Below are 27,747 nucleotides of genomic sequence, written 5' to 3'. Positions count from 1 at the left end.
GAGGGGAGGTACGGAGGGTCAAAGGACATTCTTGATATCCCTGACGACCCTTTTTGTACCTTTGACGAGTTGTTCCACTCGATGGAAGTGGCCGGATTGGCCCTTTGCATACGCGGATTTCTCATGGCACATGCAAGAATACCCCTCGATTTCGTTTGCGTCCTCCGCGTCGATAGCGGTGTAGCACTTACACGTGCACTCTGCGTGCTCCTCTTCAGCGAGAGAAGTGAGGACGTCGGGGGCGGAACAGCAGTGAGTGAGCGCATGACGGGGCGGGCACGAGTGGTCGGGGATGCGCTGCATGGCCGAGATGCTGGGGTCGGACGAGAAGGGTTCGCCCGTAGCTGTCAACTGGACGGGCAAGGTGGCTGCACGGCGTACGGTCCGGGGTTCCGGTGGATTCGTAGTGGATGTAGATGAGGTTCTGCCTGTAGCGTAATCGAGCGTGGAAGTGGCGGCGTCGGTGAGGACGTGTGTGGCGGTGGAGGCGAGCGAAGCGGCAGAGCTCGTGACCGATCCGATGGCTGCATCGCGCACCGAAGCTGCGTGGGTGAGCAGGGCGGTCGACAGGCTGCCCAGCATCGTCGCATTAGCGGAGGATGCAGATGTGTGTTTGACTTTCACGTCTTTCGAGGGCGATGCTTTCCCGTCGGCTTCCTCTGGCACCGCGCCGAGTGCAGACACAGCAGCAGACCCAATGTTCAGCACGGCACTCCCGAGAAAACTCATCGCCGATGCACCGGTGCTGATCAGAATTGACGACGCTGTTTGCCCATGCTCTGGATCTGGCGGAGGAGGGAGGGGTAACTCGTTGTGTTTTGTACATGCTTTGGTGGCCAGCATCTTCTCTTCTGCCTTGAGATCCGATAGCCCGAGGTTCGGTCGAAGCAGTGCTGCTTTGATCGAAGCAGGTGAGGTTGGCGCCGGGGGAGTTATCGGTTTGGGCGGAGGGTCCTTTTGAACAGGAGCTAGAATGATGTGAGAGCAGATCCAAGGGTTTTGGTCAGCTCGTGATTACCTGGACATGCAACTCTGATGAAGGCTTACGAGGAGGACCAAAGATCAGCACCGAAGTGCTACTCGCCAAGTCGGTGAGCAGACTCATGATGAAGCGGCTCTGAGCCAGCGAGGGAGAGTCCGAGAATATCTCCCTTCATCCGCCGTTGACTTCAGTGAGGTTCGCATTGAAACTGTTCCAGCTGATCGAGGGTAGGTGGGAGGTAAGTGGTGAGCAGGTTGACAAAAGTGTTGTTGTGTTGGTCTCGTTGAAATTAGACCCCTATTTTAGCCATACCAAGGGCGCTCGGCTGGCAAGCTGCACCGTGACGCGGACTTGCCTTCCCTGTTTTGGAACAAATGCGGAGATGGAAGTGGCCCGACCTAACATGGTCAGAAAGTCACCTCTCGAGTCGTGTGGAGGAGAAACAGCGAAAGGGGAAGCAGAAGGCAGTCCAGCAGAGCTTGTGCCTCCGACGCTTTAGCTCTGACTGAGCCTCAAAGAGCACTTGAGCACAAGCCAAAGTCCCGTCCAGCCTGCTTGCCTTGTGGACCTTCGTTTCCATCGGTCATCTTGCTTTCTCGCGAACGTCACCAGAAGACCCATCCTCCACCGCCATGACCATGACCATGACCATGACAGTCACACGCTGATAGCAGCCCAGAAACCGTCTCTTTTCCCAGCGCAACATCATGCCTCTGATTCGTGCTGCTGCCGATGCAGGCTTGCCGCGCCGTCTGGCATCCGCCTTGCTACTGGCGAACTCGCCTCAGCGCGATGCCCCCGAAGGTAGCGGCTCGGGTCGATCTCTGCCTGTCCCTCTGCTAATCGTGTCGACCCTTTCGGCTATCTTTGCGTCGTGCTTCTCCGTCTACCTCATCTGGAAGCAACTCAAGAACTATCGCAAGCCCACTTTGCAGCGCTATGTCGTTCGTCTCTTGATCATGGTCCCCATCTACTCGATTGCATCCGTCATCTCGCTCTACTCGCTCCAACTCGCCGATGTCATCGACCTCATCCGCGACCTCTACGAGGCCTTTGTCATCTACTGTTTCTTCAACCTTCTCATCGAGTATCTCGGCGGAGAGCGCAGCTTGATTGTTTTGCTCCACGGAAGGGCACCTCAGGAGCATCTCTTCCCTGCCAACCTGTTTTTGCACGACATGGACGCTTCTGATCCATATACCTTCCTCGCGCTCAAAAGAGGAGTCCTCCAATACGTACAAGTCAAGCCCGTCCTGGCCGTAGCCACGCTTCTCCTCAAGGCAGCCGGCAAGTACGAAGAGGGCAAAATCTCGCTTACCGACGGCTACACATGGATCTCGTTCACCTACAACGTCTCGGTGTTTCTGTCGCTCTACTGCCTCGGCATGTTCTGGAAGTGTCTCAACGACGATCTCCAGCCCTTCCGAGTCACCTCCAAGTTCCTCTGCGTAAAGGGTATCATCTTTTTCTCCTTCTGGCAAGGTCTCGGTATCTCGATCCTCGTCGCTGCTGGCTTGATCAAGAAGGTTGGCCCCGTCTATGACCCAGATTACATCTCGATGGCTATTCAGGACTTTATGATCTGCCTCGAGATGCCCATCTTTGCTCTCGGTCACGCTTGGGCCTTTTCGCATACCGACTACATTGATCCATTTGCGCATTATGCCGCCCGCTTGCCCGTCTACTATGCCCTGCGCGACTGCATCGGCATGTATGATGTCTTTTCCGACAGCCTTACCACTGTGCGGGGCACTGGCTACGTCTACCAGACGTTTGAGCCTAGCGAAGGTGTCATTCACCAGCCTCTGGCTCGCGAACGTCGATCCAAGGCAGGCTTGCGTTATACACAAGGAGGCAAAGCAAAGTATTGGCTGCCACAAAGAGGCACCGGTGACATCCGCGACGCAACCAGAGGCGCACGACACCAGGGCCCACTCAAAAAGTTAAGGCGCTACATCAACGACAAGCGCATGCAGCTCGAGGGACATGCTCCGCTCACTCCTCAGGAGGCCGACGACATTGTCCACGACGATCCCGCCATGGCCCAGGACGAGGGTAGCTCGGAGCGAAGTCCGCTGCTTCGTCATCCAAAGGACGCCGCTCGCAGTGTTGCGCGTCATGCAGGCGAAAGTCTCGATTTTTTCGCCGAGAGACAGCTCGATTCGGACGAGGAAGCCGAAGATCTGCGATTTGACGACCCGGATGAGGAGGAAGAGGATGCCTATCAAAAGTCCCGCACGCTTCACTTTGGCGACTATGCGTACCCCAACATCGACATCAATCGCGAAGAGGCAAGAAACACGAGGTGGCAGCAGGATGACGAGATTGTGCATAGAAGACGTCGCAGGGGGACTATCTCTAAGAAGGTTGATTCGGCCGAAGACAAGCACAGGCAGAGTCGAGGGGATGGGGCGTCTGGTAGCCACGCGAAGCAAGCGCAGCCGAACGGCCATGCTGAGGGGGCGGGCAAGGGCAAGGCTAAGACTGATGCGGTTGAGAGCAACGTAAAGACTCCCCAGAAGTCGGGCAAGGATGGCAGCAAGCAAAACGCCAAGTCAGACGCGGACAAGCAGCGCAAGACCAAGTCTCCGTGGCTTGCATGGGATCGCGATGCGGATGACGAGCCCGAAGCCGATCAAGGCAAGTCCAAAACCGACGATGCCCAGCGTGACGCAGAAGCAGACGGACTCTCGGACAGCGCCAAAGGTGACGACAGCAAGGCAGATGCAAAAGACAAGCCGAAAGAATCCGATCCGTACGGCGCCGTCGATTTGGTGGTCGAAGACTACAAAGCCGAGGAACGAGAGCGACTCCTCGAACGCCGACGTGGCGATCCAGCGCTGCGGGCAGGCAAAGGAACTCGCATCTTCCGCAAGCAGTATACGCCCACTGCTTCCGGCTCCTCCACGCCTACAGCCGAAAACAAAAAATCGCCTCACCACTTCATCGAACGCGACGGCTCCCCCTCGACACCGCTCAACCCACCGGCGTCCACGGCTGCTGCTGTCACTGTGCAGCCGAGATCCAACGGCGCGACGGAAGATGGGCAGACCAGCGCGGTGCAGGGCAAGAAGGTCAAGGTGGAACTGGAGGATTCCACCGCACATGGGAATGCGGGAAATTCGGGCGACAGTAAGGGGGATGTGCTTTTGAGCCGGGAGATCGACGTGCAGGACAACGAGCTCTTCCTTAAGGGGAGAGTGCTATCGCCTGAACCGCGTCATAGCCTGGAAGAGGACAACGGGCAGAATCCCTGGGCATGAGGGAAAAGCTGGACATGCATTCATATTGTTGGTTGCTCAGAAAAATCTGTGTGTGCGTGCGCGCGCATCGTGAGCGAGAAAGCGTGTGTGCGTGAGCAAAATTCTCCGGTTTTTGCGAGGTGAGGGTGTAAGTTGTATATGGTACAGCGAGTGGGGTAGTGCGTGTGTGTGGGATGCAGACGAATGATGGAGCAGAGTGGGACGAGGAGACGGTTGTGGTTGGTGTGGATGTGGGTGGCGCACTGCTTTCCGCAAGTCATCGAGAGAAGACTGAGTATCGATGTTTTGTGATGGAAGCTGGAGCTTCTAGGGCTCTGCTCGAACGCATGAGCAAGCCATTTTGGTGTGGCACTGCCATCTTGACGCTAAGCAAAAGGTGCACCACCACGACTCGTACTGATCCATCTTCCGCGCCAGCAACGGTATTCCCCCAATCATCCGCTCTCTTCCGCCCTCCCCATTCTTCGTGCCTTGCTGCCTTCGCCGCTTAGAGATCATCGAGATCGTCATCATCGTCACTGTCCTCGTCGTCGTCGCTACCTTCCTGGAACTCGATCTCGCCGCCTTCCTCTTCGCCAAAGGTATCGGTCTCGTTGATCTTTGCGCTCTCGGGCAGCTCGCCCTGCTGCTTCAACGCACGTGCCTCGTCGGCGTTGTATTTCTGGATTACGTCCGCCTTTCCGTCCTGGAAGTCACGCAGGGAAATGAGGATGATGTCGCCCTGGTTGATCCACACCTTCTTGCGCAGCTTGCCGCGGATGTGTGCGAGACGCTTCTCGCCGTCGAAACATTGTGCCTCCAAGCGGCCGTTGCCCAGCATCTTGAGTACTTGTGCATATTCTAGCGGTGGCACGGAATGTCAAACGAACATCGTCAGCATCTCCAGACGCTGAAATGAGTCTATAAACAGGGGCGTGGAGCGGTAACTTACCTTGACCTTCGTCCTTGAGAACGAGCTCGCGCTTGTCACCAATGTCGTTCTTGCCACGACGACGGTTCTTGCCTCCCTTTCCTTTGTTCTTCGGCATGGTTGCTAGATGTGTGTTGGGTTGTGATTTGTAGTAGAATGGTCAAATCCGAGAGGACGGATAATGGTGGCGTTGAAGAAGAGTGAGCTGCATTGCGATTTTACTCCAGATTCGCAGAGACAAGGCGGCTGATCTTTGCCCTGCTTCGAAATGGCTCTCAGAGAGAGACAGAGAGAGAGGAATTTTGTATTCATCTCAGCGAAAGAAATGCGTCAGTTCAGACGGCGGTTACAAAAAGAGTGCGTCACTTCCTTTTGAGAAGAATTTTTTGCCTTTGCGTTGGCTTTTGGCGTGGGATCGACGCTGAAGAAACTGAGCAGCCAAAGACAACCAGAGACACACACACAACGCAACCGCTTCGCAACTGAGCTTTATTCGAAGGAAAGAGCGTCGAGTCGAGAGAAGTACCTGCCACACGACCTGAAAGGTTTCGACTGAGCCACGCTGCCAACGCCATGCTTCCAAACTGTCCCAGTGTCGCACCCATCAGCACTCCCGGCTTCGTACTCCCCGTTCTCATGGTGCTTGCCGATTTGACAACTGCCGCGAAGAGAGAGAAAGCACAGAAGAGCTGCAAGGAAGCAAAGGCTTGGTGCGTGGAGCTGTTCGGCGGAATTTAGACGTTAAACTGTTAGATCAAAAACACGGCACTGAGAAGAATTGCAAGCGAGTAAAAGACGGAAAGCTAAGAAAGGAGGCGCGTTCTGACGTGTGAAGCTGTCGAAACCTGAAATCGTCCAGCTGGCGAGAGACGGCCAGGGCGGCCACGACACTGTGACAGCACAGGCCATTTGCAAAGCCACGCAAGGGACACTTTTCGCCTTTCTTTCTGCTCCCATCACTTCACCCTCTCAAGAGCATAGCTTCAAGACACTCCCTCTTACCTCCACACGACGCACACGACCGACGAAAGAGGCTTGCTTCGAAACATCTCATTTCTGTCTACCGACTCGGCTGAACAATAGCTTCTGGATCGACTCGGCCTGAACTTCAACGAACCTGGAACAGCAGCAATCTCTTGATCCGTATCCAACCAGCAACGTCAGCAACCATGTATCAGCCACAGGGAAGCTATCCATCACGGTCACCTCCGCCGCTGCAGCACCCGATCCCAACACATCCTCCATTCAAAGTACCCGACCCGCCCATCTCGCCCAACCCGGTCCCTCAAGCGTCGGTCACCGATCCCCACCTCTCGACTGCAAACCGACGCGGCGGACCTGCTGCCAACCTGCAAGCGTCAGCGTCAGGCGGTTATCAGCGCTTCGCATCTCCACCAATCCAGTCGCCGCCGACTCAACCGTATGGTGCCGCCTCTTCGTCGTACGGTCAACCGGGTGTCGGTGGGCAAAACTACTTTTCCGGTGCAGGCGTCGCTGGGCAGCAGCAGCAGGGTTGGGGAGGATTCCCTGGCTTCAATGGTGCGGGAGGGGGGCCTCAGATCATGAACGATGCTACAGCACAGATGGGTGTGCAGTTCGGACAGCACATGGCGGCGGTGGGAGGAGAATACGTCCAGAAGAACTTCAACGCTATCCTCCCCCTGCCTGTCTTGAAGCACTACTTCAATGTGTCCAACTCATACGTGCTGCACAAGCTGCGCATCGTGCTCTTCCCATGGCGACACAAGCCGTGGTCGCGCGCACACCGGCACTCGGCTGCCGTCGGCGGGGTCAGCTCGGCGTACGCGGAAGCGCCCTCTGCCGTCAAGACTGCTTCGTCCGGTGCCGAGGGCTACCTGCCTCCGCGCGACGACGTCAACTCGCCCGACCTCTACATCCCCACCATGGCATTCGTGACGTACATCATTCTCACCTCGGTCATTCTCGGCCTCGAATCGCGCTTTCACCCGGAAGTGCTCGGCCTGCGCGCCTCCCGTGCTCTCGCCATCATCCTCGTCGAACTAGCCGCGATCAAGCTCGGAACGTACCTGCTCAACATCCAGGGTGACCACACGATGATGGACCTCCTCGCCTACTCGGGTTACAAGTTCGTCGGCACGCTCATCACGCTACTGGTGGGCCTATTGAAGGTGCGCGGGCTTGTGTACTGGAGCGTGTTCCTGTACTGCTTTGCTGCGAATGCGTTCTTTTTGCTGAGGAGTTTGAGGTATGTCGTGCTACCCGATCCGAGCTCTCCCAGTAGCCAGACTATCACGCATGCACAGAGGTCGAGGAGGATCCAGTTCTTGTTCTGTATCGCTGTGGTGCAGATCGTGTTTGGTTGGGCGTTGATCATTGGTATTTTCAAGGATGCGCCCGTGTCGAAGAAGGTTGTTTAGGCGGCATTATCTTTTCATTTGTTGATCGCTGGCAAGAAGTGCAATGCAGATCATAGCAAGTTCGTTTGGGGCTGTGGACTGTGTGCAGGGTGCCTCTGTTGAGCAGCTGACATACGTGGTTAGAGACAATAGGCCCGACGTGGCATCGCGGACCGCCGCACCGCCCTCACTACGCTCTCATTCGCACTCACACATCCATCCCCTCAGCGTCGTGCACCAGCACAACGCATGGGACTGCTTCAGATCCGGGCTCGAGTCATAAAGAACTTCCGAGTGTAGATTGCGGGTAGAAAGCGATCGTATTTCAAAGGTTTATTTGTACGTGGACATCAACTACAAGCACGAGCGAGATGTTTAGTGACCCTTCTTGACCGAGACAGTGTCCCATGCGGCACGTTCCGCCTCCTCGTTGGCGACTTCCTGGACGTAAGGGGTGAGGTATCGCTTATCCTGTCAAGATTGAACGTCGAACAAAGTCAATGAAAAGAGAGTCAGTACGTGGTCACAGAGAGTATGTAAAGGTGATCTGTCCGAACGCAGCCGAGCCTTCCCCTTCATTCTACATCAACCAATGCTTCGCGTTCAAAGCCGGCTCCGTCCTGTTCCCAGCTTTCCGCCTTCTCGCATCCGCTTCCTCTTGCTTTTCAGCCGCTTCTCGCCGTTTGCACTACTATGGAAAAAACTCACCTCCTTAGCGGGAAGCCACTGCTCCTTGGGGAGCTCACGGTGGAGCACGGAGAGGTGCGCAGCTTGACGCAGGCGGAAGGCACGGTCGTAGGCCTCCTTCTCAGGAAGACGCGAGATAGCCTTCTGGACACGCTCCGACTCCTCGATGATGAGGTCGTCGTAGCGCAGACCCATCTGACGGTGGCCAGTCGCGTTGGCGTAGGCGTTGGCGACGGGCTTGAGCACCCGCATGAGCGCCGGCGACGACTGCACGTACTTGGCAAGGCTGATGCCGGAGAGTGCCTGTTTGATGTAGCAATGATCGCATGAGAGAAACATGGTGAAGAGATGCAATGAGCGTGTTCGAGTCGTGATTGGATAGGTGATAGTTGGAAATGCGATGCGATGCAATGCGTTGTGTCGGTGTGTGCGTAAAAGTGCGGGAAAGATTGCGAAGGCCATGGAGTGCGATGTAGGTGGCGAGAGAAGTGCATGTAGGTGATACGGAAGAGCGGAACAAAAACAAGTCAGTAAACCATGATGCGAAAGGTGAAGTGCAGCAAGTCGCCCGTAGCTGTCGACGTTGACTGCTGCAGTGTCACTGTCGTGCATGCGTTGCGGTACGTACGAGAACCATCTTTGCAAGATATGTAGAAGGATAGGAGAAGATCAGAAGATGATGGTATGAAGCCGTGATCTCAACGACGACGACGACGACGAGGGATTGCGATGGCGGAGTGAGTCTCTCTCGCCCTTCGTCTTCCAAAAGTTGTTCCGTTCGCACGAATCACCGGCTCAAGGCCTGGTGTGGCTGCTGTGTGGCCACGAGCCGATTACAAATCGCAGCCTTCCAATCTCAACTGTAAGCAGAGTCCAACTGAAATTTGAAATCCCTGCTTTGCTTTTTGCGCGCGAGAATTTGAACTCGGAAGCTCGCGGAGAGCTTTCAATGGAAAATTTCACTTGAACAATGTGAGATTGTCGAACTTGGAGCTGACATAAGTTTGACAATGTACAAACGCCCAGTCTTCTCCACAACGCCAAAAAATGTCAAAGTCAGCCAAAGCTGAGAAAGCCCGGACCAGCCACGAGCCGGTGAGGATGCAGCAAATGACTGCACCACTTGTCTTCTCGCAACCACACTGCTACGCAAAATCAGGCCAAGATGCTGCTTTCAAGAACAGCATCTCGCCTACAGAACCCGATGCGGTCGACCGTGCTCGCATCGAGGGCTTTGTCCTCCTCGACAAAAGCACTCGCGGCAAGCAACGACAAAAAGCGCATCGCCGTCCTCGGCGGTGGCATCTCTGGCCTCACCTCTGCATACCGCCTGGCGCAACAGCTCCCCAAAGACCGATACGACATTGTTCTTCTCGAACATCAAAATAGGCTCGGTGGCTGGATCCAGTCCGAACGCATCGCTCTTCCATCTAGAAATAGCACCGCCTCGAGCAACGCTACGGCGCTCATCGAGAAGGGTCCACGCAGTATTCGACCTGCCGGCTACTCTGGCTTGATGATGCTGCAGCTTGTTCAGTCGCTCGGACTGCTTGAACGCATGCTCAAGATCCCAAAGACAGCACCCTCCGCGCAAAATAGATACCTATACTTCCCCGACCGGCTCGTCAAGCTCCCCAGCAGCATTCCTTCGCTCTTGTCGGCACTCTTCAAGCTGCCCTTCCTGCGCGCCATCATCCCGGGCGTGCTGCGCGAACCTCGTGTGCCTTCGCGCTTCCTGCGCCCCCGCTCCGAGTCCAAATCGGAACAGCAACGTCTGCAGCAGCGAGAGTGGATCGAGGACGAGAGCGTTGACTCGTTTGTCTCACGACGTTTTGGGAAAGGTCTGGCGGAGAACCTGCTTTCCGCAGTCATCCATGGTATCTATGCAGGCGACACAAGAAAGCTCAGTGTTCGTGCTGTGCTTCCATTCCTTTGGGAAGCTGAGCGAACTCACGGCGGCGTGTTGCGCAGCATGCTTCCTATCAAGAGAAACAAACTTCACCGATCCCTGCCGGAGTCCGAGGCGGCGGTGAAAGCGGCCAAGGAGGATCGACTCAAAGATGTGGAATCGCAGTTGGGTAAGGAGATGATTGACAGCTTCAAGTCCATCAGTGTCTACAGCTTCCCCGAAGGCGTAGAGGAGCTTACGCAGGCCCTCGAGTCGCGATTGGCCGAAATCGAGAATGTTCGTGTTTGCAAAGGTGATGCTGTTCAGTCGGTCATCGTCGACAGCACCGGACAAACCATATTGCAGACAAAAAAAGGAGAGAGAATTGAAGCGGACCGAATTGTCTCGAGCATTCCATCGGCCCGACTCGCCGACATCCTCCCAACCAACGCAGAACTACCGCATCTCAAGCACAATCCATCGGCAAACGTTGGTGTCGTCAACCTCGCCATCTCACCCGACGCTGTTGCATCCTCAAGCAAGCCGATAGTGCCTGTCGAAGGGTTTGGTTACCTCATCCCGCGCACGACGCCGGCGAACGAAGACGGCATCCTTGGCGTCGTCTTTGATAGCGATGCGATTCCGGAGCAGGACTCGGCTGATGCGGCTTCGCGACCGATCAAGCTCACTGTCATGATGGGTGGGTCACACTGGTCTGCACTCGAGACGCTTCCGCGCGAAGAGGACTTGAAGGCACGTGCTGTCAAGGCTGTCTCTCAGCACCTCGGTATCGATCGTTCGTTGCTGGAAGATGCATCGAAGGTCAGCATCACACCGACGCTGCAGAAAGACTGTATCCCTTGGTACCTCGTCGGCCACCCGATGCGAATGTCGCAACTGCACAAGGCGCTCGAAAAGAACGAGACGCTTGCAAACAGGCTGACTCTTGTCGGAGCTAGCTATACGGGTGTCAGTCTCAATGACTGTGTAGCGTACGCGACGGAAGCGGTTGAACAGATTGTCGACGCTGAGCTGCACGGTGGCGACAAGGTCGTTACCGGCCTGCGCTCCTTTGCCATCCCTCCCGTCGCACCATCTCGCATATCGACGAGCAGTGCCGCCAAAGCAAGAAACGGTGACACACGTCCAGCCACGCAGCCGCAAGGTCTCATGGGCCCGACCACTGCTGCGCCGACACAGTTTTCGCTTGCACGCGGCATCCACACGCGCACCTTCTCCACCACCCGAAGAGCGTCCAATGCCCCTTCATCGCCATCTTCTCTTTCGTCTGGCACTGGAGAAGTGAAGTCAACGAAAAACCTCAACGAGATCCTGCTGGACAGCATTCGCGCGTCCGGCCCCATGCCCGTCTCGACATACATGCGCACCTGCCTGCTCGACCCGATGCAGGGCTACTACTCCTCTGCCAATTCACCCACCACTTCACGCGAAGTGCTCGGCAGCCGGGGTGACTTTATCACGTCCCCCGAGATTTCGCAGGTTTTCGGAGAGCTCGTCGCCATCTTCTACCTCGCGCGATGGCAAGCAGTCGGCGCGCCTTCCGCCACACGGATCATCGAGCTCGGACCTGGCAAGGGAACGCTGCTAGCCGATATGTTGAGGACGTTTGCGGCGTTCAAGCCGTTCATAGCGACGCTGAAGCGTATCCACCTGGTCGAGACGAGTGATGGGTTGATGGAGTTGCAGCTCGCTGCGATCAAGGAGGCGCTGGCGGTGGCGGGCAAGAAGGTGGTCAGTGCCGAGGAGGAAGTGGGGGAGGACGGGGTGGTTGTCGAGTGGTTCCCGGGTGTTGACATGGTACCGGTGGTGCCAGAGGAGTTCACGATCCTCACTGCACACGAGTTCTTTGATGCGCTACCGACGCACATTTTCGAGAAAGGCCAGGATGGCAAGTTCAGAGAGGTGCTGGTGGGGATCAAGCCCAAGTCGGCCATCACTGTGTTGAGACCCGGGCAGGATCTGCAGGCGAAAGAGAAGGAGGAGCTCGGGTTCGTGCTCAGCCCGACGCCGACACCCTGGGCCCAGATGCTTGTGCAGAACAATCCGCGGTTCCAGCACCTGCAGCCCGGTCAGCGGGTTGAAGTGAGCCCCGAAGCGTGGGCGGTCGCTCGACGCGTAGGCGAGCTCGTCGCTGGTCGCCCTGCTTCCCCGCCCACTTCCCACGTCGCCCCCTCCTCCACCGCTGCCCCCGGATCCGCTGAAGCCGAAGCTGAATCCCAACTCGAAGCCGACCGCCTCGATGCCAACCGCCGTCTCGAACACACCCGCCTCTCGCACCCCACCGCCGGCGGAATCGGCCTTATCATCGACTACGGCGGCGACACGGCCTATGGCTCCTCATTCCGCGCCTTCCGCAACCACACACTCGTGCCCGTATTCGAAGCACCCGGAAACGTCGACCTCACCGTCAACGTCGACTTCCTCCACCTCAAGTCGGCGCTGCACACCACCGACGCGCGCTATCTTGGACCCATCGACCAGGCCGACTTCCTGGTGGGCATGGGCCTGCAGATGCGTACGGAGCGCCTGATCAAGGGCAAATCAGAGACGGACGAGAAGAGGATCAAGGATGCTGCCAACCGCCTGATTGATGAGACGGGCATGGGCGTTCAGTACAAGGCGCTGGCTGTGAGCGGCAGGCCGTTCGCGCGGGAGGAGGCTGTGAAGGCGAATGGCGACGAGGGCGCTGATGGCAGAACAGCTGACCCCGATATCTACCCTTTCGAGTTTCAGCAATGACCAACTCCCTCCACACAATCCACACACACCACAAACACACACATGTACACTCTACTTGCACAAGGCCCATCGCGAGCCACACCTGAATTTTCACTTGCACTTGCACACCATGCACCCCGCTTCCATATGCTTCGTTTGCTCCCCTCTCCTCCGAGACTACGACGAGAAATCGAAATTGACCCCGGACAATCCGCCCAGAGTGAAATGGCTCGCACTCGTCCTCCTGCTCCTGCTGGCGAACCCATGCGGCGTATTGGCACCAGACAAATGCCCACTAGCGATCGGAGTCATACTCATCGAGTTAGCCAGAGCAGCCGAGGCAGCGGCCGAGTTCAACGGTACACCGCCGTTGCCGTTCCCAATCGCGCCTCCGCCAAAGTCAAACACACCCCCGCCGCCCATGCCGAACTTGGTGGCGTGCTGGGCGGGATCGACGACTTCGGCTTCGGCGACGAGATGCGAATGGCCATTGGTGGCCGCAGCGTCGGTGGAGGCAGTGGCGCCAAACAGGTCGTGCATCGACGTGTTTGTGAATCCGGGCGGCAAGAGCGATCCCCAGAACTCGTCCATCCCTGAAGAGGCGCCAAAGATCTGCGAAGGCCAGTTGACGTTGGTTCCATCAGCACCTGTCACGGTCGAAGCGCCATGCACACTCGACCCAAGCTCGCCACCGTGCGGATCGAGCGAAGCAGGCAGTCCACCTTGATCGCCCCCATTAACCACACCACCATCGGCATCAAACTCTGCAGCTCGAGCCTCGCCCTCACCGCTACCATTGCGATCCTCGTCCATCGCTTCCGGCGTCACCGCCCTCGACACTGCTCGGCTGTTGGTCGCACTCTTGGACGCTGTGGTATGCTCCTTGCGCGCCTGCAGCAGCGCCTTGAGGAACGAAGCGTACAGGAACGGCGTGTGCGTCTCGTTCACCGCTGCCTCCTCGAGCATGTCGACGGCCTCCTGCACGAGAGCGATGATCGAATCCTCCTCCACATAGCCGGCGAAGGCCGGTCGGATAAGCTTCAGCAGAAAGACGCACGCATAAGCGAGTGTCATGATGTGTGCGTCCGGTGCGTATCGCATGTTGCGGCGGCTCGGTCCGACGCACTGCGTGACAATAGTCTTGGCAGCTTCCAGACACTTGGCAAAGTACTGAGCGCGGTCGAGGCTGCCCCCGATCGGGTGATCGACGGCCTGCTGCAACCCGAACGAGTTGAGCACGAGTACGGCAAAGCTGTATCGCACGGGGATTGAGTGCGAATAGTGGATCATGATGCGGGTGTTGAGATCCAAATTCTCGGCATCTTCGTCGTCATCCTCGAACTGGTACTTTGCGGCCGCGTCGGCCAACCCGTTCGTTTCCCCGTCCGTGTCGGCGGCCGTCTTGCTGCTTGCTGCCGCAGCGCCGCCTTTGCCCTTTCCCTTGTCCTTCGAGGCGGCCTTCTCCGCAGCCATGGCCAGCCTGCGCCTCTTCTTTGCGATGTACTCTTCGGCCTCCTCTGGCATCGTAAACAGCCCGCGCCAGCGCCATTCCTCGCGCCATTCTTGGAGCTGCTCGTTAAAGATGGGTAGCACGAGCGAATAGTCGATCTCCGAGTTGAGTCCCGACACGGACGAGGTCGAGGAATAGAGAAAGTCGAGCTGCCTCGAGCTGATGCGATACAGATCGACGGTGGCACTGATGGCAAGGTCCCAGGGTCGACTGAAACGGCTGCCCCAATTGCGGCAGTTGCGCACGATCCAGTCCTCGCGGATGGTGTAGGGCTTGCCCATCTGGATGCTCAGGCCGCGGTCCAACGCAAAGCAGAAGTACCACGTGCGCTCGCGGTTGAGAATCTCGCGCTCGCGGTCGAGTACGGCAGGATCATCCGGATGCGGACTGTGGTTGAACGTGGCTACACTCTTGCGGTGCAGGTTGAGGTCCGTAGCCATGCGCAAGGCGAGACCGCTATACATCCACGTCTTGTCCTCTTCAAAGCGCTCGGCGGGTTGCGCGTACAAGGAACAAAGCAGGAAGCCTTGGACAATCTCGATGCTCTTGAAGCCACGATTGACAACATCGAAAGCGACTTTGCGGGTGAGAGCGAGACATTTGGCGTGCAGATCAGGTCGGCGGTCGTAGAACTTGGCGGCAACGGCGCAGACGCACGTGAAAAGGAAGGGGGACCGACTGCAAATGAAAGTGGGAGTGTGCCACTCTGCGTCGAGCAAGCTAATGTGCTGCGTACACCTTCGGAAGAAGATGCTAAACAGGTCGAGCACCTCTTCGGAAGTGACGATGCCGAGGGTGAGCAGCTCGGGAGGCATCTCTCGTTCAATGATGATGCGGCGCAGAGGCAGGATTGTCATAGGCCCTGGGCGGAAGTAGTTCTGCGAGGCCACACCCAGCGGGATCTTGCCTTTGACGTCGTTGTTTGTGCCACTTTGACCGACAGGCGAATCGTCATCGCCGCCACCTTCGGACTTGACCGTCTTGTCGGGACTATTTCCACCCGTGCTGCCGGATCGCTGACTGTCCTTCTCGCTCTGGGCGGTGTTGTTGCGAGCCAGCTTGCGTGCTCGGTGGTGATTGTTGTGCAGACTGGCCTCAGCGAGCAAGCCGAGTGGGTTGAGAGTGTTGTCGGGCAGCGAGTGCAGACGGGGTGAGCCACGCGAGTGACGGCTGCTGCGCGGAGGCTCGAAGCCAGAGACGCCGGGACGCGGTTGCTGACGATGGTGGTGTGGAAGCGGCTCGAGGAATCGAGTGCCGTGGGCGTTCGCGGGTGAAGGCAAGCTGCTGTCGGTGGACGAAGCGCTCCTTTGTGCAACGACGTTGGGATTGATGGTGTTGATCGGGCTGCCGCTGTCGTTGCTGAAGCGAGCTGGAGAAGCCGACGAATGCGCGGCATGGGAAGCGTATGGCTCCGGGCCACGGGACCAGGGAGAACGCGCGGCGTGGTCACCACCACCAGAATAGGAGTGCGAATGAGTGATGCGTGGGTCCGAACGCTGATGGTCTTTCAACGAGCGTTCTTGCTCGCGAGAGAAGGTGGGTGAGGGACTGCGCGTCACCATACCACCGTGCTGCGCGGCAAGACCCGGATCGCGAATGCTGCGCAGAACGGTAGCCAGCGTCTGCTCCATCTTGCGCAGGCTCTGCTGCATGGCTTCGGCCTTCTGGTTCTTGCCTCCTTTCTTACCTCGATTGCTCTCCTCAAAGATGCACTCGTGATTGCCGTTGCGGCAGCGATTACAAGGTGGACCTTTTTCGGCGCCTACGCAGCGCATCTTGAGACGTCGACAGTTGGTACAGGCACGGGCACCACGCGTAGGTTTCTGCTTCTTTGTTGCCGATCCATCTTTGGCGCCGTCTCCGTTGCCAGCCTTGTCGCTTGCGGACTTGCCCTTTGCGCCAGCCAGCTTCTTGGATTTGGCCGATTTGGGCGAGGTATCGCGCTTGCGCTTGTTTCCTGTCTGCTTGGCCTTGCTGGTGTTAGCAGCGTCGCTGTCTTCTTCTTCGTCGTCGTCATCATCATCATCATCATCGTCATCATCGTCGTCCGAGTCGTCGCTGTTGACCTCGTCCTCTTCTTCATCGTCGTCATCCTCTTCTTCTGCACTTCTGCTTATACTCCTCTTGGGGGCGGATGGGGTTGCGCTGTTGCTGTGCAGAGCAGCAGGGTTGGTCGCCGACCAGGAAGGGACGGGGGTCTGACCTGTTCGGTAGGGTGAATAGGAAGATGAAGGGTAGGCAAGCGAAGCAAGAGCGTGACCGTAGGATGTCAGAGGCGAATGATGCCCTGGCGTATGGGAGCCGCTGCCAGGGTGGCCGGACAAGGACGGATGCTGGAGGTGCGCAGCAGACGAGGTGGGCAAGGGCGGATTGTGCTCTACGGAGCCTTGCCGCGAGTGAGAGAACTTCGGCGGCGTGTTCATGGTTGGCGGATGTGAGCGCCGGCAAGAGAGACGCTGGCAAAGACGGAAGAGCGGAAGAACGGAACAGGCGGTGTCCGGATGGACGGAAGTAGAAAGATGCTCGGGAGAAGAAGCTTCGAAGTGAGCAAGGGTCGACGCTGAGGCTGAGCCGGTCAGCAGCTAGAATGCGCAGCAAGCCGGCAGAGGCAGCCGAAGGCGATGATGCCAACAATTTTTCACGGCACCGTAAGTGTCCACCCTAGCTGCAATGTCGGACGATCGAGCGAGGATGAAAGACTGTGGAGCCGGGAGCCTGGCTCGAGCGCGCGATGATGCAGGTGGGTTTGAAGCAAGAGCGGATGAAGTCGCTTGAGAAGCCTGCGTCAACACCGAGTCAACGCGCAAGCTGGCGAATCTGCTAGTCAATCGAGAATCGGACAAGGAGTGATGTGAGTCGGTGTATCGAACCGCCACAAAAGCGATAGATGAGATTAGGCGAGTCGAGTCGGGGATGAGACGAGACGAGGTGTGGAGTGCTCGAGCTTGAGCTTGAGCTTGAGGGTCGTCAGAGGTGTAAGCGTAAACCGTCGCTGAGGTCGTCGTCGTCCTTGTTGAGGAGAGTGGAGAAGATGCAAGATGGAAAGAGTGCGAAGGTCGGAGCGGAAAGAGAGGGAGACAAGGTCTGTTGCGGCTTTGGCTTGCTTTTCTCGGTTTCGAGAGGAGAAGCCGGTGCGGCGAGAGTGTCGTTCCTTACCGCTAAATCGCGTCTGTTTCGTCTTTCTGCTCCCTTCGCCTTTTCCCTTTCTCTTCGCGTTCTGCGCAGTCGGAGACACTGTGGTCCGGGGATGCCGGTCAATTCAGAACCCAACGGTGGTCAGCAACCCCGTCAATTTCTTCATATTTTCTCGAGGAACTTTTTCCTCACTCGATGATTCGATAAAAGAGCAGCTCGGCAAGCGAAGGAAGAAAGGTCGAAGTTGCTTCGGTGCTATCCTCAACCCGTTCCATCGCTCTTATAGTTGCTCAATGTCTGCAATGGCTTGATTGTTTCCTCCTGGGCGTAGAAAACTGTCGCTCAGATACTGATATTTGAGCGCAGAACATGCAGTAAAGCCCCTTCAGGCTGTAGTTGGGGATGTTGATGAGACTCGGCTGGGTCTTCTAGCTTTGGCCGCATCTAGCTCTGACCCGCAACTCAGAGGCAAGATTGCCTTGCGTTTTGCTGTATGCACTGTATGGAAAGCGACGGTCGACAGGCTCTCATACTTTGTCTTCATGAACAAGATATACTTTAAACGCAACGTTCAAGTAACCTAGCTCTGATGCTGAGCGAACTTTGTCGGAGCTGCCGGCTCGAAAATGCCGCCGATCCGGTTGCGAATTTTATGCTGCAAAGCAAAGAGAAGCGGGGCCACGAGTTGGGCGATGTGGGGAGCTCACGGTCGCTGCGCCTCTCTCCTCTCTTCTCCTTTCTTCTGCCGGCAACAACACAAGAGACGTCCGCGGAGCAGCGCCGCTCCTTCAGTGGTCCACAGCGAGCTCCTCGCCGCAAAAGCCCATTCCATCCCCGTCTGGGGTATTGAGCCATCAATTACGGGATCTTTGTCGTCAAGTCCGACAATGCCGTGAGATCAGCGTGTGCGCATGACATTCACGGAAGCCACCGAATGTATTTGCCTATGATATACTCTTCCAGCAGAGAGCTTGCTCACGATCGAGGCAATGAACCATCTTCAGCTTGAAATTGCTCGATAGAAGTGTTCGAGGAGAAGATGTCCCGAGTGCGGGAGTTCCCGATCTGAAGTCCATCGGGAAGTTGAGCCGAACAACCCTTGCAATGCATCCTTCCAAAGTCAGGGTCCAACGGTTGACGTTCGAGAACGCGCTCTCCGCTCACGCTCTGTGACTACCACTCTGAGCAGGAACTTCGACCGTTCCGGACACTCGACCATCACTGCTATGTCAGTGGTGACAACTCCACCGCGTGTGGCTTACATCGTTTCAGACGAGCTCATCAAGTACGCAGACCTACTACCCTCTAATCAGGGACGCTCGTCTTTGGTACATTCGCTAGCACACCATCTTGATCTGCTCGACCTCGACCGACTGGACGACCATGACAAGGGTATCGGCACTTCTTCTGCTGCCTCACATAAGGCTAAGCTGCTCCAGGCTATTGGCGCTGATGGTTCCAGCGCTTCTTCTGGAGACTTGGCAAGAAGGCGCGCTGTAGCCTACCGGCCCACCGCTGCTTCCCATCAGCAGCTGACGAGCTACCACGAAGACTCATTTGTCAGGCAGCTGGCAAAAGGGGCGAAAGCCGGCAACAATGAGCAGATTCCCTCCCCTGACGCTGCTTTCAAGCGTCGCAGACTCAACGGCGCTTCATCCGACAGCAACTCGGCGGCTTCCGACACAACTTCCCACGCATCAGGCAATTCCGACGAAGAGCTCCACTTTAAACCCTCCTCCTCCTCTGTCTCTGGCCGATCTCGTAAGCGTGGATGCAAGCAATCCCGCCCAGCCAAAAATCAATTCGGACTCCAGGACGACTGTCCTGCCTTTGATGGCTTGCAACAGTACGTCCCGCTCGTCGCAGGAGCGGCCGTTACAGCCGCAAATTTACTCGCTACAGGCTGTGCCGACATCGCCATTGCTTGGGATGGCGGCAGACACCACGCCAAAAAGGGCGCTTCGAGTGGTTTCTGCTATATCGCCGACGTTGTGCTTGCCATCTTGTCACTGCGCAAGCCGCGAAAGGTGACCGTGACTACCAATGTCCCCCGCGTTCGGTCAGAAAACCAGGAAGAGGAACAAGAGACCGTCCGCAAGACGACGATCAAGCGCGTTGACCGCGTCATGTACCTCGATCTCGACCTCCACTGGGGCGATGGCGTCGAAGAAGCCTTCCACTCTACTCCAAACGTCCTCACGCTGAGTATCCATCATTATGCACCTGGATTCTTCCCGTGCTACGCGGCCTCTTCGGACCCGGAACGCTTCAGCCCGCCTGGATCGCTCAACAGCGACGCTGGAACGGGAGGCAAGACGCTCAATATCCCGCTTGGTATGGGCACCTCAGATGCGAGTCTAGAGAGGGTGATGGAGAGCACGGTGCAGCCCCTGGTGGATGCATGGGATCCTGAGATGGTGGTGGTGCAGTGCGGTGTGGATGGTCTAGCAGGTGATCCGATGGCCGTGTGGAATCTGTCGGCTGCTGCCTATGTTAAAGCGATACAGAGGGTGCTTAGTTGGAAGAAGCCGACGCTGTTGTTGGGCGGGGGCGGATACTGCAGTGAAAACGCTGCTCGTTGCTGGAGTCTACTCACCGCCGTGTGCTTGGGCAGGTTCAAGGAGCGAGACCACTCCAAAAGAAACTCGAGCGCTGGTAGACCTTTGCAGGGCGAGCCTCTTCCTTTGACAGAGCAGAAAGAAACGATTCCAAGCGACCAAAAGGACATCTTGCAGAATTCAGCATCGCCATCGCTCGCCACGATCTCCTACGACACGGCGATTCCAGACCACAAATTCTGGCCCAACTATGCGCCGACATACTCTCTCGATGTACCGGCGGGCGAGATGATCGATCAGAATGACGAAGCCCATTTCGAAGCTATCTCAAAGACGTTCACAGAGCACATCCAAAAGGCTGATTCTGGTTCTCGCTAGCTCAATCTCACATCGTCAAATTCTTGCAAGGCTCTGCTTGTTGTGATCATCAATAAAGTGGGTTGGAGAGTGAAAAGAAGAATAGAGTACATGCGGTGGATCAAGGACAGACAAAATGAGGGGAAAGAGCGCTGTGTGGAAGGGCGCTTCTCAGCGAGACCACTGCTTTCCGCCCTTGTTCCCTGTCGCGTTTGCACCGGATTTGCGGAAGTGGTCCTTGCTGCCCCCATTCTGGTGGTTCCTTCGGTAGTATGCCCTCCTGTCGCTCTGCTGCCTCTTGGGGTTGATCTCGTCATCTCCGCCTTCGCCCTCGCCATCCGCGTCCACCTCTTTCCTCTTGCCACCGCTGCTGCTGCTCGATGGCGACCCTTTCAAGCCCGTACCGATGGTGATGTTGACCTTGGGCGGCACAGCGAACCCGTACGCCCTCGCCACCTTGGCGAGGTCGAGCTTGTGAATGTCAAAGATGCGCTTGAGTGAATACGAGCCGTACGCCTGCAAGTAGGATCGGTAGCCGTCGCGCGCCGACTGGTGCAAGTAGTAGTTCTTGCTGATCAGCTTCTCGAGCTGGCCCTGCACATTGGCCACCTTGTCCGAGGGGAACGTGTACTCGTTAAGCGGAACCTTTGCCACTTTGAGGAAGCGCAAGAAGCCAAGCTCGGAGGGGAGAAGGAAGAGAAGCGACTTGCCGCTGTTGCCCGCGCGCGCGGTACGACCGACACGGTGGATGTAGTCACGCGGGTCATCGGGCGGGTCGAACTGGATGATCCAGTCAACGCTGGGGATGTCGAGACCTCGCGCCGCAACGTCTGTGCACAAGAGAGTGCCGGAAGGCGCGTTGCAGTATTCGAAAAAGGTGTTTGTGCGCTTCTGCTGCTTCTGCTTGCCGTGCAGGTCGAGCACGGGAACGTCGATAAAGTTGAGCAGATCCGAGTGGTACTTGACCGAGTTGCACGAGCTCATGAACACAATGATCTTTTTGCCGGCGTTCTTCTTGAGGAAGGTAAAGAGGAGTAGGAAGCGACGGTCCGAATCGCAGACCACGTATCCCTGCTCCAGGCGCGAGACGGTACTGGCCGCAAGATCTGCGTGCACGTTGATGTAGAGCGGACCCGGTCGAAGGGAGACGCGTGCCAGGTCCTGCACCTTGGTGGTCTGTGTGGCCGAGAAGAGCATGCTCTGTCGGTTGTCGTTGGGCAAGATCTTGACAATCTGTCGCATCTCGTCCTCGAAACCAATCTCGAGAATACGGTCGGCCTCGTCGATACAGAGCGCCTTGAGATTGGAGAAGACGAATCCCTTGGTGTTCTGTAGGTGATCAAGCAGACGACCCGGGGTAGCAACGATGAGGTTGACGCCCTTCTGCAGCTTGTCTGCCTCTGCACGACGGTTAGCGCCGCCCATGATGATGCCGAAGGTTTGGTGGTGGTGCGCCATAAGCTCCTTTGCGACTCCAAAGATTTGCAGCGCGAGTTCACGCGTGGGAGAGATGATAATGGCACCCGTTCCGTTTCTTGGCTTGAACTTGAGCCTGTGAAGCATCTCGATGGCCGGGATGAGGAACGCCAATGTCTTTCCTGAACCAGTCTGGGCAGCACCCAGAACGTCCTTTCCCGCCATGAGGGGTGGAATACAGCGCGCCTGCACCTCAGTCATGGTCTTGAAGCCCATCGCATCGATGGCTTTGCGCGTTGGCTCCGAGAGGTCGAGTGCGGAGAATGGCTGACGCTCGGCAGCTGGTGTGCTAGCGGAGGAGGACGAAGATGCCTTTGCCTTGGCGGCGGACGAGGACTCGGCAGCGGCAATATCAGCGGCAAGCTGGGAGGCGAGCTCGGCCTCGGCGTCCACTTCGTCGTTCTTGTGAGGCGCCATGGCTACCAAGTGGTGCGGAGGTTGACGAAGTAACCAAGTGGTGTTGTGATATCGGATCCTTCTTCTTCACAGCGTTGGCGTTGTAGGGTAGCGAAGGGAAGTTCAGATGATGGCAAGAGGAAGGGAGAGAGAGAGAGAGAGAGAGAGAGAGAAGCCAAAGAGTGGAGAAGATGCTCACAGGACGAAGCCTTGCCCTATTTGCCTCCCTTGCGAGGAACCTCTTCAAAATTTGCCAAATTTTCCACAGCTCTCACCCATTCCGAAAAAAAGTTGGCTCAAGAGACAACTGCTAAGGCACCTCCTCAGTCTTTCTTTGTTTCTTTTCTTTGAGAACACTTGATTCAGTGAGCTCCGAGTTCCGAGAGGCTGCAGATACTTTTTTTCTTCTTCAAAGACAGGGTTTCCTGTGGAGAGTTTTTCTCAGGCTCGTTTCTTCTCAAGCCTGCGCCCCTGCGAGACTCAATCAAACGGTCAGGATCTTCTCTTGCCAAGCAACTCTTTCGTTCTTCCTTCGCTCCACACCAAAGTTTGGCTTGTCATCACCTACTTCAGAAGCTCGGAATCCGTCGAGGCTGTGCAGTCATGCCCTCGAAAGTGGCCAAGAAGGTCAATGCGCCTGTCAATGGCAAGGCGGCAACAGCGCCAGTAACAGCATCCGATGTCGAGCCAAACTCAAAGAGGAGGCGGGAGCAGCCGGCCAACCAGAGCAACACCAACGCAGCACGAGCTTCATCTTCCAGTGCACCGGCGTCCCGCAAAGTCGCATCGCAGAATCGTCTCTTTGCACCGTTTCGCGCTCTTGGTTTGATCAGCAACGACGTTCCTTTTGCGCTTCAAACCCGGTTTGGTGGCAAGGATGCTACCACCCCAGACGTCAATATCATCACCTGCCTGGGAGACAGCTGGGCCATGTGGGATGCAGAGAGGATGACGCTCCTCTTCGTTTCGACCTCTCTTCCAGCGCCAATCTCCTCACTCGTGATATCGCTCAGCCCGGATGCTGTTCTTGCTGCAGCAGGTACCAAAGTATATCGTTTCAAGCGAGGAAAGGTAGACGCCGTGTACGACACGGTCGATCATCTGATGGCTCGATTTGACAAGCCCAACGAAAGACAAGTCAACCAAGAGGATGGCGACTCAGACTCGGACTCGGATTCAGACTCAGCTTCGAGCTTGTCGAATGGACTGGTTGAGGCGCAGGATGGACGGGGAACGCAACTATCCTCGTTGATCGTTTTTGGCGACACCATCGCCGCAATTTCCTCTACCGGACGCAGCGTCTTTGTCTGGTTTGTCGCAAGCACGGAACTGATTCGACGCATTGACCTTCCCGATGATTTTGTGGCAACCTCAGTTCTTCATCCTGCCACTTACCTCAACAAGATCCTCATCGGCTCTACCGATGGCCAGCTGGCGCTCTGGAACATCCGAACAGGCTCGCTTGTCCACGCATACGACACGGATCGTCTACGTGCCTCTGTAGCAGGTCCCACCTCGGGCATTTCGCCTGCTGCCATCGTCAACCTCACTCAGTCGCCAGCTGTCGATGTCGTAGCAGTCGGCTATGCCGATGGGCACGTTCTCTTGCACGACATTCGTCTGGACGAGAGCCTTTTCTCGATTCAAGCATCAGGTGGCCTGTCGTCTGGATCTGTCTCGTTCCGATCGGACGGCAAGCAACACTCGGTCGCCATTGCAACCAATTCGGGAAACATCAGCATCTTCGACCTCGAACCCGCTTCTGGCTCTGGCCCCAGTTCGGCCATCAATAACGGCCCTAGACTGACCTACTCCATCCAAGAAGCGCACGATGGTGCTGTCGGAAGTATCGAATTCGTTCCTGGCCAACCTCTACTCATTTCTTCTGGTGGCGACAACAGCTGCAAGCAGTGGTTCTTTGAGTCCGCCTCGATGCCCCCGCGTCTCCTCAAAGGCCGCTCGGGTCACCATCAACCTCCTCATCTCATTCGCTTCTATGGCGAAGATGGAAAAGAGATCCTGTCTGCGGGCCGTGATCGTTCGATCCGCAGCATCTCGGTCGTCCGAGACTCGCGCTCGCACGAACTCAGCCAGGGTGAGCTGCAGAAGAAGAGCAACCAGCTCTCGATTGCCGTCTCATCCCTCAAGCTTCCCGCCGCCAGCTCGCTCTCCTTCAGCTTGACCCGAAGCCGCGACTGGGACGACGTGCTCACCACCCACCATGGTCGACAGTTCGCCAACACGTGGACGGTCAGGGACAAGAGGATGGGAAAGAAGCCACTGGCAGCGTCGGCGGATCGCAAGATCATTGCTGAAGCCAGGACGGCATGTGTCAGCGCCTGTGGCAACTTTGGCTTGATCGGCAATTCCGAGGGCCTTGTCGAGATGTACAACATGCAGTCATATGCGCACAGGAGGACTTTTGACACTCGTCCCCTGGACCCCTTGGGACCGGTAAAGGCTAAGGAGTTCCCAGCCGGCTCTAAGAAGGCAAAGGCCTTGCTCAACGCCCGCGTCAAGGGCTCTGCCGTCACGGGAGTAGCAACGGACGCGCTCAATCGCTTCGTCGTCATCAGTACCATGGATGGCAAGCTTTCGTGGTACGACTTTACCTCCACCGAGTTGTTGCATCGAGTTTCCATTTCCACCTCCGGCATCTCGTCAATCCAGCTTCACCGAGACTCGAACCTCGTTCTCGTTGTCTCTGATGACTTGGTGCTCAGGCTCGTCGATGTCGAGACGTACCGCGTTGTGCGTGAATTCGTTGGTTTCCGTGGCCGCATCCTCGATGCTTGCTTCAGCAACGATGCTCGTTGGATCGTCTCGACATCGATGGACGCTGTCATCCGCACGTTTGACATCCCCTCGGCGCGTCTCGTTGATGCCTTCAAGGTGGCCAGTATCGCAACCTCGGTCACCTTCTCGCCCACCGGCGACTTCTTGGCAACCGCTCACGTGGACAGTGTCGGCATCTACCTGTGGGCCAACAAGACGCAGTTCTCCCCTGTTGCTCTACAAGGTCTCGACGAGATGGCTGAAGTGGTGGAAGAAGAAGAAGAGGCAGACGCTGTGGCACTGCCGACCGTACAGGGAGATATCGAAGATGCGGCGCTTGCCGAGTATTCTGAAACCATGCTGCAGGTGGGTGAGCCCGAACTGCAGCGAGTCTACACTTCGCCGCCGCAACTGGTCGATGCTTCGCGCGAAGAGGGTGGATTGGTCACACTCTCGACCATGCCCCGCGCTCGCTGGATGACACTGATCAACCTCGACACCATCAAGCTGCGCAACAAGCCCAAGGCAGCACCTCAAAAACCAGAGGCGAAGCGAGCCCCTTTCTTCCTGCCTCAAACTGTCTCGGGCGTCGACTTCAAGTTTGACCCCACGGCACCCGTTGGCACCGAGGATGGCGAACCTGAAGCAAAGGGTGAAAGGTCCAACATTTTTTCGTCCGGCGGCATCAGCTTCAAGACCGAGTTCCAAGAGCGGCTGGAAGCGGCTGCCGAGAAAGACGACGTGTCGGGTTTCTTCCTCTACCTCGAGACGCTGTCGACGCCGCAGCTGGATCTCGAAATCCGATCGCTCACCTCGACCGACGACTTGGTGGCCTTCTTGACCATGCTGCTCAAACGGCTCAAGCAGCACCGCGACTTTGAAGCGGTCCAGGCTCTGCTTGCTACCTTGCTCAAGTTGCACACTGACCTCATCTTGCAGACCTTCAACCCGGAGAGCGGCAAGGAAGGTGAGGATGGTCAGGACGCCGATGAGGAGTTGGAGGACGACGATGAGTTTGGAGCTGAGCATGCGGAAGAAGTCAAGAGGCTGAAGGGAGTAATCCGAAAGATGATTCGGGCGCAGGTGGCCGAGAGCAACCGATTCAACGGCTTGTTGGATCACTGCCTCGGCACCCTCGCCTTCTTGCGTGGCCTGCCTATGACCTAAGGTCACCTCTGAATGTAACTCATCGTAGAATAGTTGCAATGCTGCCCAAGTTTCCACCACCAATTTGTGTCCCCGGACCTTCTCTTTTGAGCCTCCTCGAGAATCTAGACGTTGCTTGCACGGTCCGTCGTTGAAGTGAGGAAAGAATTGAAAGTGAGAGACTGTAAAAGTACATGGTGAGCGGTCACTGAATCGAAATTACATCGGGGGCTACTGCCCTTCAAGCCGAAGTCGCTGATGGTGCAGTCTCCTCAGCAGCCGCCGCTTCAGCAGCGAGGGCCTTGGTCAACGCTGCGCGCTTCGCGAGATAGCCACGGTTACGAGGCGAAGAGTACCAGACGAGGTCCTTCTTGTTGATAGGGTCGGCGGGACGCGGCAAGATTTTGCCTGCAAACTTGTGCGGCTTGACCAATGCCCTCAGACTGAGCGGCGTGTAGTATCTGCACTCTACGCTTCCGCCTGCAGCCTCAATGGCCGAGATGGCGGATTGTGAGGCACGCGAGACGACCAGGTTGACGGGCGACTCAAGATGCGGAGCACCTTCGCCGAGGATCTTGACGCCGTCCTTGAGTGAGTGAATGCAGCGTGTTTCGTAGAGCTCCTTGGCGGTGATGGGACGCGAGGGGTCGAGGAGGCCGCGGTTGATCCAGTGTTGGATCTTGTCCAGGTTGACCGCGACGAATGTCTGACCGTGACTGCAAAGATGGAAAGACAGCAGCGGTGCTTGTCAGCATTGAGATATTCTCTCTGGAAAAGCGAGGTAGCTGAAAGACTTACACATTGTTGAAGCCACGCTTGGGATAACGACGGGTCAGAGGAGTCTGACCGCCTTCGAAACCGGGTACAGGCTTGCCGTTACCGGCTCTCGCCTTTTGACCTTTGTGACCGCGAGTACTCGTACCACCGCGACCGGACGATGGACCACGACCCAGTCGCTTGCGCTAAAGAAAGCCATGACAGCGGAAAAGCGTAAAGCATCAAGGTATCACAATCAGTAAAACAGTATTTTTCGCCGGGTTGATCTTGGCTGCCGAAAGGTCGAAACTTACGTTCTTGGTGGGCTGACCGGGTTGAAGGTTTCCAAGTCGGATGGGTGCAGAGGCAGGTGTAGCATATGTGCGCGCTGAAAGACGGAATGACGAGGAGGCGACCGGGACGACGAGCCTGGCCGGTGATCGCACGACGACGCGAGTGGCCTGCGAGCCAGAAGCCAGACTGAGTCTCGCCAAGGAGCGGGTGAGGGATGCTGCCGACATGCTGTATGCTTCGAGTGTATGTGTGCGCCGTGTGAATGAATGAGATGCTCTGAATCGGTGCTGCTTGATGTTGGCAACTGAGATGAGGATGAGGACGACGTAAGATGCAGATGAAGAGAGCTGTTTCGAGTCTTGTGAGTTCTTCTCGAATCGCCAACATTTTTTCAACTGGCCATTGTGTAGATCGGGTTGTGTGAGTTTCGCCGATTTCTGCTCATCCCTCCCGATTCCACAGCATTTGTTAATTCACATTTTTCTTGTGAATCCCTC

The 27,747-nt window shown here is 56.8% G+C and overlaps 11 protein-coding genes across 11 annotated transcripts; 5 read left to right on the top strand and 6 right to left on the bottom strand.

Annotated features, from left to right (window-relative positions):
- Positions 1-18: 18 nt before the first annotated feature.
- EX895_001989 (uncharacterized protein) lies at positions 19-1,105 on the bottom strand (the record flags this gene model as incomplete). Its single annotated transcript, XM_029882588.1, has 2 exons — positions 19-968; positions 1,048-1,105. 2 exons carry the CDS (start codon positions 1,103-1,105, stop codon positions 19-21), a joined length of 1,008 nt encoding a protein of 335 aa, XP_029741443.1.
- A 584-nt stretch (positions 1,106-1,689) lies between these two features.
- Positions 1,690-4,245, top strand: EX895_001988 (uncharacterized protein; the record flags this gene model as incomplete). The annotated part of the gene is made up of 1 exon (XM_029882587.1): positions 1,690-4,245. One exon carries the CDS (start codon positions 1,690-1,692, stop codon positions 4,243-4,245), a length of 2,556 nt encoding a protein of 851 aa, XP_029741442.1.
- A 487-nt stretch (positions 4,246-4,732) lies between these two features.
- On the bottom strand, positions 4,733-5,273 carry EX895_001987 (uncharacterized protein; the record flags this gene model as incomplete). Its single annotated transcript, XM_029882586.1, has 2 exons — positions 4,733-5,085; positions 5,177-5,273. 2 exons carry the CDS (start codon positions 5,271-5,273, stop codon positions 4,733-4,735), a joined length of 450 nt encoding a protein of 149 aa, XP_029741441.1.
- Positions 5,274-6,324: 1,051 nt separating this feature from the next.
- Positions 6,325-7,554, top strand: EX895_001986 (uncharacterized protein; the record flags this gene model as incomplete). Its single annotated transcript, XM_029882585.1, has 1 exon — positions 6,325-7,554. One exon carries the CDS (start codon positions 6,325-6,327, stop codon positions 7,552-7,554), a length of 1,230 nt encoding a protein of 409 aa, XP_029741440.1.
- Positions 7,555-7,908: 354 nt separating this feature from the next.
- EX895_001985 (uncharacterized protein) lies at positions 7,909-8,857 on the bottom strand (the record flags this gene model as incomplete). Its single annotated transcript, XM_029882584.1, has 3 exons — positions 7,909-8,004; positions 8,242-8,523; positions 8,849-8,857. 3 exons carry the CDS (start codon positions 8,855-8,857, stop codon positions 7,909-7,911), a joined length of 387 nt encoding a protein of 128 aa, XP_029741439.1.
- Positions 8,858-9,424: 567 nt separating this feature from the next.
- Positions 9,425-12,868, top strand: EX895_001984 (uncharacterized protein; the record flags this gene model as incomplete). The annotated part of the gene is made up of 1 exon (XM_029882583.1): positions 9,425-12,868. One exon carries the CDS (start codon positions 9,425-9,427, stop codon positions 12,866-12,868), a length of 3,444 nt encoding a protein of 1,147 aa, XP_029741438.1.
- A 156-nt stretch (positions 12,869-13,024) lies between these two features.
- EX895_001983 (uncharacterized protein) lies at positions 13,025-16,780 on the bottom strand (the record flags this gene model as incomplete). The annotated part of the gene is made up of 1 exon (XM_029882582.1): positions 13,025-16,780. One exon carries the CDS (start codon positions 16,778-16,780, stop codon positions 13,025-13,027), a length of 3,756 nt encoding a protein of 1,251 aa, XP_029741437.1.
- Positions 16,781-18,718: 1,938 nt separating this feature from the next.
- On the top strand, positions 18,719-20,428 carry EX895_001982 (uncharacterized protein; the record flags this gene model as incomplete). The annotated part of the gene is made up of 1 exon (XM_029882581.1): positions 18,719-20,428. One exon carries the CDS (start codon positions 18,719-18,721, stop codon positions 20,426-20,428), a length of 1,710 nt encoding a protein of 569 aa, XP_029741436.1.
- A 150-nt stretch (positions 20,429-20,578) lies between these two features.
- On the bottom strand, positions 20,579-22,300 carry EX895_001981 (uncharacterized protein; the record flags this gene model as incomplete). Its single annotated transcript, XM_029882580.1, has 1 exon — positions 20,579-22,300. One exon carries the CDS (start codon positions 22,298-22,300, stop codon positions 20,579-20,581), a length of 1,722 nt encoding a protein of 573 aa, XP_029741435.1.
- A 582-nt stretch (positions 22,301-22,882) lies between these two features.
- Positions 22,883-26,221, top strand: EX895_001980 (uncharacterized protein; the record flags this gene model as incomplete). The annotated part of the gene is made up of 1 exon (XM_029882579.1): positions 22,883-26,221. One exon carries the CDS (start codon positions 22,883-22,885, stop codon positions 26,219-26,221), a length of 3,339 nt encoding a protein of 1,112 aa, XP_029741434.1.
- Positions 26,222-26,441: 220 nt separating this feature from the next.
- On the bottom strand, positions 26,442-27,477 carry EX895_001979 (uncharacterized protein; the record flags this gene model as incomplete). Its single annotated transcript, XM_029882578.1, has 3 exons — positions 26,442-26,916; positions 26,999-27,162; positions 27,271-27,477. 3 exons carry the CDS (start codon positions 27,475-27,477, stop codon positions 26,442-26,444), a joined length of 846 nt encoding a protein of 281 aa, XP_029741433.1.
- Between the last annotated feature and the right edge of the window lie 270 nt (positions 27,478-27,747).

Source organism: Sporisorium graminicola, chromosome SGRAM_12, assembly GCF_005498985.1.
Source record: "Sporisorium graminicola strain CBS 10092 chromosome SGRAM_12, whole genome shotgun sequence".
Classification (NCBI taxonomy): Eukaryota; Fungi; Basidiomycota; class Ustilaginomycetes; order Ustilaginales; family Ustilaginaceae; genus Sporisorium; species Sporisorium graminicola.
This window is presented reverse-complemented; position numbering and strand designations above follow the sequence as displayed.